General features: G+C 43.1%; 1 protein-coding gene across 1 annotated transcript in view; it reads left to right on the top strand.

Moving 5' to 3' along the window:
- Positions 1-15,378, top strand: part of MROH2B (maestro heat like repeat family member 2B) — a 54,820-nt gene that overhangs the window by 26,301 nt on the left and 13,141 nt on the right. The window contains exons 21-30 of the mRNA XM_066252737.1: positions 249-401; positions 2,984-3,010; positions 3,734-3,853; positions 4,074-4,153; positions 9,353-9,488; positions 9,603-9,698; positions 9,975-10,064; positions 10,356-10,476; positions 12,476-12,573; positions 14,823-14,975. Coding sequence (XP_066108834.1) covers positions 249-401; positions 2,984-3,010; positions 3,734-3,853; positions 4,074-4,153; positions 9,353-9,488; positions 9,603-9,698; positions 9,975-10,064; positions 10,356-10,476; positions 12,476-12,573; positions 14,823-14,975 — 1,074 coding nt within the window. The remainder of the gene's footprint in view (positions 1-248; positions 402-2,983; positions 3,011-3,733; positions 3,854-4,073; positions 4,154-9,352; positions 9,489-9,602; positions 9,699-9,974; positions 10,065-10,355; positions 10,477-12,475; positions 12,574-14,822; positions 14,976-15,378) is intronic.

Here is a 15,378-nt window from a genome sequence, read left to right as displayed (position 1 = left end):
ACGTCCCACTTCCCCCGAAAGCGACAAACTTAATAAGTAAAAATGAGCACAAGCCTTCTCGCAGGTACCCCTATTCAAGCCTGCTGTGTCCACAACACACTCCGGGGTGTTTAAATTTGGACAAACGAGAGTCTCTGTTTTAGACAAATTTTAATCACCCCAGTCTCATTTCCTCGTAGGATTAGGGAAAGACACAGAGAAAAAGAAACTCCTTCTGTCCCATTCTTCATGTCTTGCCTCGTCTGTAGGGTCTCTTCAGTGGGAAGAAGAGCCTGAGCAAGACCGATGTCATGGTGACCTACGGAGCTGTGGCGCTCCACGCACCCCGGGGCCAGCTCCTCGCCAGGCTCGATCAAGACATCGTCCCCCAAGTCCTGTTTTTGTATGGCCAGTGCTCGCAGGTAACAGCCCTAACAGGCCGCCTCTCCTCAATGTGCAGGCGGCGGTTCCCAAACCATGGAGGGCTCAGTCCCCGGGGGCTGGGGAAGCCAAGGGCAAGATAGGATCAAGTATGTTTGGGAGATGAGAACATGTGGGAACAGAAGAGTTTATGATGAAACAGGGTCAGGTCATTTGCTTCTTTCCTAAGGTCTTGGGACATTTCTGTCCTACCACTCCCGTGATGCCTGCCCACAATTGTACCCATAGTGGTCTCTCCCACTTTTGAACTTCAAACAACTACTCCCATTCTACTTCAGGGCAGCCGGTTTATTCGGGGCTTCGAAGAGCCTCTACCCTGTTACTAATGGGAGTTGTTTCAACTTTTATAAGGCAATATTTATTTATAAATAAATTCATAAATTTATAAATATTTACTTATAAATATAAACCAGTACTTCACAAATAAATGCCAGATATGTACTTTTTCTTTTTTATTGATTTTAATTTATTGTGTTTGCATAGATTCTAGTGTCCCCCTGAATGCATCTCCCCGTGTTGCCATATAAGTACTTTTAAGTGAATAAAGTATCTTTCACCCATCTACCCAATCCACTTCACATTGTACTGTCGTCCCCTCTACATTCATCCCAACCCTCTGGCTGTCCTTGACACTCCACAAACATGTCAAGAATGTTCTAACTAGGCCTGACCTGTGGTGGTGCAGTGGATAAAGCATCAACCTGGAACACTGAGGTCACCAGTTCAAAACCCTGGACTTGCCCAGTCAAGGCACATATGGGAGTTGATGCTTCCTGCTCCTCCCCTCTTCTCTCTATCTATCTATCTATCTATCTATCTATCTCCCCCCCTTCTCTAAAATAAATAAATAAAAATAAAAAAAAGAATGTTCTAACTAAGAGCCACAAAATTCAATTAGGATTCATCCAATCATTTCTGCCCCCATGGCACTTTTTATATCTTCAATAAAGTGTTTTATACATATTGTCTGCTCAGCCATTTTGCTGACTACTGCCAAGATCACCAACTAAGACTCACCTAGCGATCAAGTTTAAAACTGCTCCCCAGAGCCATTTTCCAGAGAAGGCAATTCAGTCAGTGGGGTGGAATCTGACCTCTGTATTTTTCAAAGGTTTACAGATGATTCTTATCCACAGCCAGGTTTAGGGAACTAATTGATTACGGGCACATCTGCTCCTCCCATTAGATTGTTGACATCTTGATGTTAAGGATTGTACCTTATGCTCCTTTATCTCCTCTTCTGTGCCCTCCACAAAACACCTGCTGATACATCTGTGCTCTTCACACTTATTTATGTGTGTATGTGGTAAGAATGGAACCACAGGGAGCTCATGATATACAGATATAAGCCTATGCCAGTAGAGGGAACAGGGCACTGCGTCTCACACCTCAGCTACATGAGAGTTATTTCGTGGAGCTGTTATAAATAGAGGTCCCTGGTGAATCACAGTCCTCAGGGATGGATCACCGAATCTGTATTTTACATATGCTCCTCAAAGGATGATTCTAACGTACCCAAAATTTAATACACAATGATGAGACAGAAAACATAACAAAAAATATATTTTCAGCTCATCATTGAGAGAAATAATAAAAATAAAAGAAAAAAGGAGATAAAGATGTTTTAGATAAAGATAACTGTATACTTTCAAGGTACAATCAATTTTACTATAACACAACATAGGCACCGAGTAGTATAGGAGAAGCCACAGGGATGATGGCACATGGGTTGAGAGGCACAACATTCAAAAAAATCCATCAATGATACATTAGAAAAAAAAAGAATCTATTTTTTAAAATTTTTTTAATAGTTGAATATATATACTATAAAAATTGTGGCCTTTTTTCCTTTAAAAACTCCAAAAGTCAATTGTGAAAGTTATAAAATATTATGAAATATTGACAATGGAGGGTTATCTGAAATCTGAATGGACACTTGTAATGCCAGATTTGGATGGGGAACACTCACAACACAGTAAACTGAGGCAGCTGGCAGACGTTTGAGGGGTGTGTATGAGTATTTTTACGTGGCTCAGTTCAACTGGAGCACCATTTTGTTCTCACGGACACAGCTGCGCATAAGCGAACACAAACCCCAGCATTGCTACAAGTATTCCCTCATATACCGGTCTCATTGGAGCAAATTTGCATTTTCAACACTAGAGTCAGAGGAGAACTGACTTGGCCAGCTCCAACATAAGCTGCCCTTTTAACTTCCCTTTCAGAAGTTCTACTGCTCTTTCTGCCACGAGCCCTTCCCCTTTTTCTTACCAAAGTCTGGAGGAGCCTCTGTAAAGTGGGAAGCCCGAATCCCAAAGGCTGGACATCCTTACACTGCCCTTTGTAGCATAGTCACGACTTACTCAAGGGAAAGTTTCTGCCAGTGTACGAGGTCTCACTGTGAATGTGGGGGAGGAAGTGAGTGGACCCCACCCCTCAGCAAGACGGGGTAGGCTGCTGCCCTGTGTCCTTCAGGTTGGTCCTTCAGGATGCTTCGGTCTTGTTGGGCTCTGGGAACTCCCTCACTGTTGCTCCAGTATCGCTTTTGCCTTTGAATTTTCAGGTTCTGGGCATGTCCATGATGAACAAGGTATGTGATATACTTGAATATATATATTTGAACACAAAGCGTGCTCCCTGGAAGCATAGTCAGCACAGATGTCCTTGTGCATTGATTCCTGAGGAAAGGGTCCTAATTTACAACTAACTCAGTTCTGAAGCCAGGGTCCCAGAACCAGATCTAGAACAGGACAAGCTGCTGCATTTGGTTCCGGTTGGTTTGGAAGTTAGTAAACTACAGCGGGGTTTTTAGGACTGTGCATTGTGACCCACCAGTAGACCATGAAATGAATGTAATAGTTCACAACCAGAAAATGTTTTGTAGTGAAATAAAAGAGAAATGGAAGAATACATTGCTTATAGCAATAAGCATCCTACAACTTTTATTTCATATAGATGGATAGATGATAGATAGATAGATAGATAGATAGATAGATAGATAGATAGATAGATTGATAGATAGATGACAGACATTGTGTATATAAATACCAGGTGGGATTGTAAACTATTTGAAAGCCACTGCTGTAGAGAAAGCTCCGTCCATCAAGCAGGATTGAGATGCAGGGAGGGAGTGGAAATTCACCTTTGTTTTTCAACTTCCCTGCAACCTCGACCCTAGGTAAAGATAGAGGTGGCAAAGGGGCAGAGGTTCTCGCTCCTTCTGGGCACCCATTTCAACTCTGGGGCCCATGTTTTTTGGAGCCGGATGTGCTGCCTAAGACCTCGGCTTGTACCATGGATCACTTTGCTTTAGGACATGGATCTGCAAATGAGCTTCACAAGAAGCATCACGGAGATTGGCATTGCTGTCCACGATGCTGAGGATCCGAGGTTCAAGTTCTCCTACAAGGAGGTTCTGCTGGGTTACATGCTGGTGAGTGAGCGGAGAAAGGGGTGCAGGCAAGGCCCTGAGGAGCCCACAACCAAGGGTGTCAGGCTGTCTTTTTAAAAGCGGGTAAAATGCGCCAGCCCCACGGAACAGATCTCTGCCCTATTTCTGCCCATGGCAGCTCAGGGCCCCGTGAGGTTGCAGCTGCGTCTGGAACCTCCCTTGCTCCCTTCTGAAGGGCACCACCTCCTTGTTTGTGCGGCAGGACTTCGTCAGGGACGAGCCCCTGGACTCCTTAGCTAGCCCTGTCCGGTGGAAAGCCTTGATCGCCATCAGATACCTCAGGTAGAGAATTTTTTGTTGTTCTCCTTGAAAAAGTATTTCCTGCCCCATGTCCTCCCTCTGACTTAGGAATAGGTGCGGACTCCAGCGCACCCTCCGGAGGACAAACACCATCCGTCAGTGGGTTAGTTCAAACAAGGTCTTTCCTGTTTCCAGAGCAACAGAACTGACAGATGGATCATTTGATGACTGACAGAGACTAGTGAGCTACTTAGAGGAGTCCGATTTATTGATAGATGAAAACTGAAATTTCTATGCGAAAGGAAATTTTTCTTCCTAGATCTAGGCCTGCAGGCAAATTTTAATCTTCCCATTAAAAAATGGTGAATGCCCTAATCACATTCTGGTTGGTTAGTAGCAATAAACCTGAAGCAGAAAAATAATTTCAAGCAAATTTTTAAAATTACATTCCCCCCCTCCCCCCCTGCAACAAAAGAAATACAAGTTCACTGTTAAAACTTGGAAACTATAGACAGCTTGGATGGACCTGGAGAATATTATGCTAAGTGAAGTAAGCCAGTCAGAGAAAGACAAGTACCATATGATTTCACGTATATGTGGAATCTAATGAATAAAATAAACTAACAAGATAGAAACAGACTCATAAATACAGAGAACAGACTGACAGCTGTCCCAAGAGGTGGGGTAGGAGGCTGGGTAAAAAAAAGTGGAGGCCTTAAGCAAAAAAAGAAAAATATCTCACAGACACAAGAATGTGGGGACTGCCAGAGGGAGAAGGGTGCAGGAGGTGGAGGAGGGTAGAGGGGACAGATGGTAATGGAGGGAGACGACGTGGGGTGAACACACAATGCAACATACAGATGATGTAGTATAGAATTTTACACCTGAAACTTGTATAATTTTAGTAACTGATATCACCCCAATAAACTTAATAAATGTTTTTTTTAAACTTAGGAACTATATAAAGTTTTCAGTGATACTGAAATCACCTCTGTTTCCTCCCTGTCTTTCAGCACTTTATAGATGGGGCTCCATTTGGATTAGAGTTGAGCCCCTACTGCACGCGTGCCTCTTCATCCTGCTTTTTCTTTCCCGCCTTTTATATCCCCAAATCTTCGCTAATTCTTCACAAACATCATTCTTTTTTACTAAAAAAGGTTTTTAAAAATGTTTAACTGTGTTAAAAAACACACATACACAGCATAAAATATATCGTAGCTATTTTCAAGTGCATGGTTCAGTAGTATTAAGTAGACTCGCATTGTTGTGCAACCTGCAGCCATTAAACAAGAACTCCCCATTCCCTCACCCACCCGCCCCAGAAACCACCGGTCTACTTTCCGTCTCTGTGAATTTTTTATGTTACCTCATATAAGCAGTCATACAGTATTTGTTTTTTTCATTACTTACTTAATTCACTTCGAATAAATTCCTCAAGGCGTATACGTGTTATATAGCATGTACCAAAATTTCATTCCTTTATAAGGCTGAACAATCTTTCATTTGTATATAAACCATACATTCAACGAATGAACATTTAGGCTGTTTTCATGTTTTGGCTATTGTGAGTCATGTTGCTATAAATAGGTATGTAAATAACCCTTCTAGACCCTGCGTTCAATTCTTTTGGTTATTTACCCAAAAGTAAGACTTCTGGATAGTATGGTAATTCTATTTCTGATTTTTTGTTGTTGTTGTGGAACCACCTTACTGTTTTCTATAGAAGTGGCACCATTTTACATTCCCACCAACAGTGCATGAAGGTTCTTATTTTTCCATATCCTTTCTAACACGTTACTTTTTAAAAATATTAACCATCCTAATTGATATAAGGTGGTATTTCATAGTGCTTTGGAGTTGCATTTTCTTAATCAGCAGGTTTGGGCATCTTTTAATATGTTTATTACCTATTTCTATGTCTTTGGCAAAATGTCTGTTCAACTTCTTTACCCATTTCTTTTACACTTTATAAATTTTTATTTATTTTTTTATTTATTCATTTTAGAGAGGAGAGGGAGAGACAGAGAGAGAGAGAGAGGAGAGACAGAGAGAGAGAAGGGGGGGAGGAGCTGGAAGCATCAACTCCCATATGTGCCTTGACCAGGCAAGCCCAGGATTTCGAACTGGCGACCTCGGCATTTCTGGGTCGACACTTTATCCACTGCGCCACCACAGGTCAGGCCTCCTTTACCCATTTCTTATTGTTTATTTTTTTTTATTGTTGAATTGTAAGAATTGTTTATATTTTTGGTTATTAACCCCCTTATCAGATATATGATATATATTTTCAGATATATATTTTCTTTTATGTCATAGGTTGTCTTTTCATTCTATGAATTGTGTGCTTTGATTCACAGAATTTCTTAATTTTGATGTGGTATCATTAATTTATTTGTACTTTTGTTATGTGTGCTTTTAGCATCCTATTTAATAAAATCATTACCAAATCCAATATCATGAAGCTTTCCCCCTGTGTTTTCTCTGAGTTTTAACTCTTATATTTAGGTCTTTAATCCATATTTAGTTGATTTTTGTATATGGTATAAAGTAAGGCTCCAAATTCATTTTTTTCCATGTGGATACCCAGTTTTCCCAACACCATACTGAGTTGTCTTAAAACCTTTGTTGAAACCATTTGAAAGTAAATGCTAGAGTCTATTTCTGGGCACTCATTATATAATATTTTATTGATCAACACATCTGCCCTTTTAAGCCAGTACCACACTGTTTTAGTTATAGTGGTTTTGTAATAAACTTTCAAACCAGGAAGTGTGAGATCTCCAACTTAGTTCTTTTTAAAGATCGTTTTAGCTATCTGTAGTCACTTGAGACTCCATATAAATTTTAGAGTAGATTTTTCTATTTGTACAAAAAGTGTCATTGAAATTTAGAGAGGAATTGCAGTAAATTGGTAGACTGTTTTGGATAGTATGAACTTGTTAACAATAGTAAGCCCTCAATCCCATGAACATGGGGTGTCTTTCTATTTATTTGTGTTTTCTTTTATTTCCTTCAGCAACATTTGTGGTTTTTAGTGTACAAATATTACACTTCCTTCACTAATTTTTTTGAAGTATTTTATTTTTTCACACTCTTGTAAGTGGAATTATTAATTTTCTTTTTGATTGCTCTCTTTTTGATTGTTTGTTGTTAGTGTATAAAACACAATGGTTGTGTGTTAATTTTGTATTCTGCAACTGTAGAATTTATGATTCTAACAGTTTTTTCATGGAGACTTTAAGCTTTCTTGTATAAGATCATGTCATCTACAAAGAAAGATAACTATTAAGTGTCATCCTTGTATCAGGCATTGAGCTAGCTTTTTTTTTTTTAATTTAGTGAGAGGAGAGGAGGCAGAGATAGACTCCCAAATGCACCTCGACCAGGATTCACCAGAAAAACCCACTAGGGGGGGATGATCTGCTCATCTGGGGCCCTTGCTCCACTGCAACCAGAGCCAATTTTTAGAGCTTGAGGCAGAGGCCACAGAGCCATCCTTAGTTCCCAGGGCCAGCTTACTCCAATTAAGCCATGGCTGTGGGAGGAGAGGAGAAGAGAGAGAGACAGACAGAAAGAAGCAAGAGGGGGAGAGGGGGAGAAGCAGATGGTCTCTTCTCCTGTGTGCCCTTACTGGGAATTAAACCAGGGACATCCACACACTGGGTGGACACTCTACCATTGAGCCAAATGACCAGGGCTGAGCTAGCTTCTAAAAGGACAATAATGAACAAGATATGGCTTTGCCTTGAAAGAGTTTTAGCCTACTGGGGAAAGAGATGCAAAACACACCTATGTAATTTCTCTAAAATGTGGAAAGAGTTAAGATAAGGGAAGACACAGGTTACCATGTTTACAAAGATGAAAAATATTTGAAAACAACTCAAGTAAATAAACCTTGAACAGGAATTAAGAATTAACCAGATTCTAGGACAGTGTTGTAACGTAGAAATATAATGCAAGTTACATATGCATTTTAAATTAATTTTAATAATTTTATTTAATCTAATATACTTGGTATATCATCATTTCAACACATAGTCAATATAGAAAATAGTAACGAGTCAATCTGTACAGTTTTTCTTACTAAATGTTTGAAATCCAGTGTGTCTTAGACTTGCAGCTTCTCTTGATTCAGACTAGCCATCACTCATATGTTTAATAGCCACATGTTGTTAGTGGCTGTCCTTGCTTGGACAGGACACCTATAAACTAATCTCTAATGACAGAAAACTAATGAGTGTTTTCCTGGGGCCAGGGTGGAGGAAGAGGTGAACTACAAAGGGGTGTAAGGAAAAATCTGGGGTGACGAGAATGTCTTATATTGGTTACAATGGTCATTTCATGGGTGCAAAACTCATTTAATTGCACACTTTAAATGGATACAATTTGTTGTGCATAAATTATACCTCAATAAGTTGATTTTTAAAAATTCAGCCAGACAACCAAGATGAGAAGACTACTGGGCACATATCAACACATTTAACCCTTTCAAGGAGCTGTCCCCTCTGTCCTGATTCTCCTCCCCACTAAGGGGACCAATTTCACCCTGCCCTGAGAGTGTCATCATTTTTCATTTCTTTGCTCATCTGGTCACTGACAAGTTCTATTATATTGTCCTAATTTACATTTATTTAATAACAAATTGGATTTCTCATGTTTTATGGAATATTTTCATTTACCAAGGTATATCCAGGTTTGTTCATATCCTTGTATATCTATAGTAAATGTAAGAAAGAGAGAGAAGGGGGGAGGGAAGAAGAGATTATTTATTCACTTGTGCATTTATAAGAACATGTAGTGTATATTACATTACCTATAACATAAGAGGACAGATTAAATTGGTAAACTCACTACTCAAACTTAGAATCCTTCTCTCTTTCTCTCTCTCATGCATACACACAGACAGATGCACACACACAAGCACACAAGCCCTGAAGAAAACAAATAGTTAATGTTATCTCAGATTATATACTCAAGGGTTAAATAATGCAGAGCAAGTAATGAGTTGCTTATCACTCTAATAAACTATAAATGAGGCATGCTGACTGACAACGCTCACCAGTACAGTCGCATTCTATGTCCCCCATCCTTCCCACGCCTGTCACCACCTCCCTCAACATCCCAACATGTCAGGAAGCTACCTGACCCCTTCTGATGTGACCAGCAGTTCTCGGAAACTCTCCTGGGTCCTGTTCTGTTCAGCCTCCCAAGCCCCACTCCTCCACGTGGTTCTCATTTCAGTAAACTGAAACCTCGGCTCTCACTGAATGACCATCTTAATATTCTTGAAGAGAATGTCCGCAGGCTGCTGCCCCTTCCACCGCTGGAAAAACTCAAAAATGAGGGCGAGACGGACAAGGACAAGGAGCACATTCAAGTATGTGGGTGAGGCCTGAGTGGAACGGAGAGCTCGGGGGGCCTCTCCTCTCTTACTCAGACTCACAATCCCCCCCCCACACACACACACACACACACTCACCTCTGATTTCAGTTTCTCTATGAACGGTCCATGGACGCGCTCGGGAAGCTGGTGCGGACCATGATGTGGGACAACCTGAAAGTAGAGGACTGTCAGGAAATGTTCAATGTGAGCAGAGCCGCTGCTCCACCTGCTCCCCCTGCCCCCCGATCCGTGTGCAACGCGCCACCCAAACCTGTGTGCCGTCGTCCTCACAGGGAGACCCAGCCTGACGCGCTTGCCCCACCATAGGGCCAGGCCAGTTATAAGTAGTTTGTGGGGAGGGGAGTACTGGTTCCAGTAGTCAGAGAGAGGGCGGGGCTGAGAGAGGGAGTGAGAGCGATAGAATGGGAAGGGTGGCCATGGAGGGCACTAAGGGAAGGACGCTCATCCTTTCACCAACAGCTTCTCCGAATGTGGCTTGTTTCACAAAAAGAGTGGGAAAGAGAAAGAGCCTTCCAGATCGCCGCGCAAGTGCTGACAAATGACGCGGAGGTGAGTAGTCCTCCCAGGTAACCAGGTCTCATTGCTTGCCACCAACAGGGATCTCTGAGCCCGGGGAACCCGCAAGTCCTCTCCAATGGCTCTCCAGTCCAGGGGTTGGTGAGCACCCTGGGCCGAGCTACTTGATGGTCTTGGCATGCTTGCTTCTTTACTTCTGCACCGCCCTTACAGGGCAAGTTCAAGGTCCAATTCCGTTCTAAGGGCCTTACTCTCCAGTGTTGGGAATATTCACAGCCATTACCAAGCCATCCCATGACCTGGGGGGTCTCCTATGTCCTGCAGGCACCAGCGAATTTTAAAATCGGCTCACTCCTTGGCCTCCTGGCTCCTCACTCCTGTGACACCCTGCCCACCATCCGCCTGGCGGCAGCCAGCTCCACCATTGCTCTATTCTGCATCAAAGGTGAGTGGAAGACATATGAAGAGGAGGTGTCTGTTTTTATTTGTTCTCAGTTTTTCTCCTTGTACATCCATGCCCCTCTCCTTTCTCTCCTCTCCTCTCTTCTCTTTCTCTCTCTCTCTGTCCTTCCCTTCCTCCCTCCACAGCTCAGCCACTTCTGAGTTCTAATACCTTTATGTCACAGAATTTGTATCTTTTTTTCTCAGTGGTTCTGTTTCTCTCTTTTTCAAAATAAAGATAATGACACCAATGCATCTTAAAGAGCCATTCCAGTGGGTAAATTGCTTGGAATGAGTCCGGTTTATGTCACTGAGCAATCGGGCATGTTAGTATGCTTCCTCTACCACATGGTTTTCTTCAGGGGGAAATGGCATTGTTATTATGGCACTAAGTGACTTTCAAAGGCCTCTACGGAGGGGAATGTTGTGCAGGTTTCCCCAGATGGCATAGCAGAACCTTGGTCTGCTCTCTGCGTGCATGTGAAGATCTGTCAATCTGAGTGGATGTAGGAATGGTGAAACCTCCGTCTCGGGCTGACCCCGCACGCAGGGCCTTCTGTCCAGGTTAGCTCAGCAGGTGTTCCAGGGGGCACTCCTGCCTGTGCGCTCCGCTCTGCTACATGGAGACGGGAGGCCTTACACAGGGTCTCAGTTTAGTGTGTCTCATGTTTATGTCTCACTCCCAGTCTTTCAAGGTCCTCAGAAAACACTTCCTGAGTACCTTCTCAGGTGTCACGCACAGTTCTGATACTGGAGACACAGAGATGTTACAGTTCCAAGACGCACATAAGAAAAGTGTGTTAAAGCCAAAAGCTAGGGTTTGGGGGGGGGGGACTTGGGAGAGGGAGTAGTGAGTCAACAAGAAAAAAGCTTTTCAAGCAGAGACAGAGTAGGTGTGAAAGGCCTTTGGAATATGGAAAGATAATTCATTAAAAATGTATGCTTTTACCAAGCCGGGGGGGGGGGGGGAATGAACTGAGGAATTATCTCAGTAAGAGGAGAAATGTGTCAGAGCGGAGACCTCCAAGAAAGAGAGGGATTCGAATTCCATTACTCTTTTGCCGATTCTTCGATTCTTCCGTTAGCCCCTTCATTTCCTGAAACATGCAAGGTTCAGGTCATCAAATCCTCTTTGTTAACAAGAAATCCCGTAATTTGTTATTCACTTTAACTCTTTCTCTTAATTGATCAGATAAGCACTATAGAGAGAAAGAACATGAGTATTGAACACCTACTAGATACAAGTAACTAATGTGGTACAAAATTTAAAAAACATCTGATAGTCATGGATGGATGTTGCTCGGTCCGTTTTGAGATGAGGGACCTGAGGCTGAAAGTGCACCGGGAGCATGGACCGCTGAGCTCGTGTGACACCAGAGGCTGTGTGTTTCATTAGGCTAGGTGGCCTTCCACCAAATCATTCAGGTGTGAGTTTCCACAATTACTGTATGTTCTAACAACAAGCATGAAATCATTACTGTTTAGGCCTCCTTTTATAAATTGAGATAACAAGCTCCTACTCAGTCGCTGTCATTCCTATTGCAATAGTTCCCTTGCCATTCCCCACACAGTGGTTCCCTGCAGACGGCAAGTCTGACAGAGTCAGCAGGTGGCACAGTGGCGAGAGCCTGGGCGTGGTGTCAGGGTATCAGACAGACGAGGGGGAAGTCTGACTTTCCCGTCTTGACTCACCATCATGGGGCCAAATGGCTTCTTATCTCTGCCTCAGCTTTCTCATCCGCAAGACAGGGACAATAAGAAGAGAGTCCGTCTCAGATGATCTTTCTGAGTAATAAGCGAGATGATTGCGTGTGAGGATTGAACATGGTGCCCAGCAGGTAGAAACCACTCGGTACAAGTTCGTTCTCTTGCTCACTGGCTCCTCAGACAGTCTTTAGTGTGTTTGTTAGAGGTATCCAGCAGCTTAATTAGTGTCACATCAAAATATAGCCAGCCTGTCAGCTGTGTGAACTCTTACATACACTTCCCACTGTCGATTTTAGGTATTCACCTGGAAATGGGAAGACTGCAGGGTTTGCAGGAAGGGCTGCAGTGTGATGATGTGGAGGTCCAGATCAAGATTTCCTCTAAAATAGCAAAGGTAATAGGCTTGAAGGGCTGGCCTAGGGATGTAAAGCTGACTCTGGGTTGACTTTCAAGTGGGTGAGCTGTGTATACCTCACCACCAGCGTGAGCAGTAGTATAGCCATTCGAGCCGAATGAAAGACTTTCGTCCTGTTGTTTATAAACTCTGGGTGGACGTGGGCCCAGTCGATACCTGCCACTGCTCATTTCAGACTCTGGGAAACCCTGCCCACCAAGCGGCCCTCTCGAGTGAGGGAGGCAGTAGGGTGGAGTATAAAGGACAAGGGCTACAGAGTCGATCAGACAGATTCCGTGTGCACTGCCCAAAGCTCAGAATCCTCATCTTCAAAAGCAGTACCTAACCTACCTCTCAGAGTTGTGAGGATTGGTCTGATCAATTCATTCATTTATTCAATCATCCATTCATTCACCTAACATGCACTATACATCAGCCCTCCCTGAGCTTGCATACTAGTAGGTATCATCCACCAAATAAATGTCAGGTAGTGATCATTGAGAAAAATGAAGTCAAGTAAGGGAGGGGTAATCCCTTCGAGAAGGTCACTCTGAAAGAGAGAACCATCCAGACATCGAGAAAGGAACACTCCAGGTCGAGGAGAAACAGCAGGTGCAAACACCCTGCAGTGGAGAAGAAGTAAATAATGAGACCCAAGAGGTCGACTCAGGGACCTTCCAGGCCTTGAAGGGCCCTGGCTTTTACTGTAATTGGAATCTTAAGCCACAGAGGATTTTGAGCAGAAGAGTCGGGACCACTACCTACAATTGTGCCAGCTGGAAAAAATGTACTAGGGCACCCTGAGTGAGGTGGTATCATCCCTAAAGTAGACATTATAGATTTCTATGCATTATGTCAATTATTCACAGATGGCAGCCAATGGTCCAACAAAACCAGTCAGACTATAAGACAGAGCACTGTTACCTAATTTGCAATGATGTTTTTTAGTGATGGCTCTGTGAGGAGGAAGATGACCGAATTTATGTTTCTGAAAGATCATCCGGCTGCTCTGTTTAGACTAGAATATGGGCTGGCCAGAGTGAAGTCAGTTAGGCAACTTTGGAGGAAACTACAAGAATCTAGGTGTGAAATTAGGTGACCAGGTCTAAGGAGGTCAGCGGTGACAACGACGAAGTGATCAGATTATGGGAATGAAGCAAAGTGGGGACTGGGGGAATATATGCCACTTGCCTAAGAAAGTGTCTGACACACAACAGGTGCTCAAAACCACAAGTTCCCTTCTTTCCTTTCTTCTAAACCAACATCCATCACAATGAGATTTTTTTAAAAAAAGAAAAGAAAAAAGAATGCCATTGAGCTTGGACCCCAGACAGGCATTTGGTGTTACATAGAACAGAAAAACCTGTGTAGCCCTTTGATCTGGGAACCATAATAACACACAAACTGGCTGGGACACGCAACAGCTCATGTGGAGCAACTCATTCCTCTCTAGGATGGTTCTACCAAACAGCATTAGGCCATTAATACAGCGGAAGTCGGTTGTGAAAAGAAATGTTTTCATACCTGCAGACTTGTAATTATGACCACCTTGCTTGGTTAAAGCCCCAGGTAATGATTCTGGAATTCATTCACACTGCTAACTTTTCACACACAAACACACACTCATACTCGCATACTGCTATCCATCAACATTCTGTATAGTTCCTGTACATAGAGACTAAAATTGCGAACTTTTAATTTTCTTGACCTTTTATTGACTACTCTTAATATTGAGACTAGGAGGAGCAAAATACAGGGCTCATAATCGCTCCTACTCTGCGTCTATAGAGGCCCCTGGTATTACGCACGGCACCTGGTACACGGGGATAGATTTTCCTGGGTCTCAGGTCTTGGCTAGTCTTCGGCAATGCAAGACCTACTTCTACATTATAGGAAATGTGTGTGAAGGATGGTGAGGCATGTAAATTACTATGTAAAGATCATGCACCACTTTTCTTTTATAGAGTATACTATAATAGTTTGGAAAGAAATTGCGTCAGCAGGCCTGGGTTTGGATAAGTGTGAAACGATAAAAACACAACTCCAGGGAAAGTCTGCTTAGAGGTAAAAGGTCATGTCTATGCCCCCCTTTAGTATTTTCTCTGCTCTCTAAGGCCCCAGTCATATGCTCACTGTTTGCCATGTCCAATGGTCTCCAATATCCTAAAACAAGAAGCAACTGCCTTTGGTAGGTATCCAGCTATGAAGTGAGGTGGTTGCTAACATGACTTTTTCTGTCATGTTCTCAGATTGTTAGTAAACTCATCCCAAGTGAAGAAATTCTCCCATTCCTGGAGGAAACGCTGGATGGTCTGGAGACCCTCAACCCCACGTGCACAGTGGCCTGTGGCATGTGGATGATCACTGTCCTGAAGGAACAGGGAGTTGCCCTGGAAGACCAGGTAAACTGACAGCCAGTCTGACAGCTGAGCAGAATTCTAACACTTCTGACCTGCCACATCGGCTGCCATTTCTCACTTTGTCCTCTGCCCAATGCAAGCAAGAGCCTGTGTGTCCTGGGGAGGCCTTGACAGAAACCCAGGTTGTGTATTAATAACCAGGCTCATGCTGAGTGTCTCAGCGGTCTCAGTTGCCTCTCTAGTATGTGATCATAATAATTTTCCAGACTGTCACTCATTGGCCGGAGGAAACAGCCCTTTACCCAGGGCATTGGACTGTGGAAAACTGGGTTCTTAGATCTGCAAGGATGAGAGTGGCCCTGAGGTTGCCTCCAAGATGGTCACTAAGCACCAGGAGAGTCTCTCATCCCATCACCATGCTGCAAGCTGGTCTTCCACACTCCTT

Source organism: Saccopteryx bilineata, chromosome 1 (assembly GCF_036850765.1).
Source record: "Saccopteryx bilineata isolate mSacBil1 chromosome 1, mSacBil1_pri_phased_curated, whole genome shotgun sequence".
Lineage (NCBI taxonomy): Eukaryota > Metazoa > Chordata > Mammalia > Chiroptera > Emballonuridae > Saccopteryx > Saccopteryx bilineata.
Note: the sequence above shows the minus strand (reverse complement) of the source record. Positions and strands in the feature narration are given on the sequence as shown.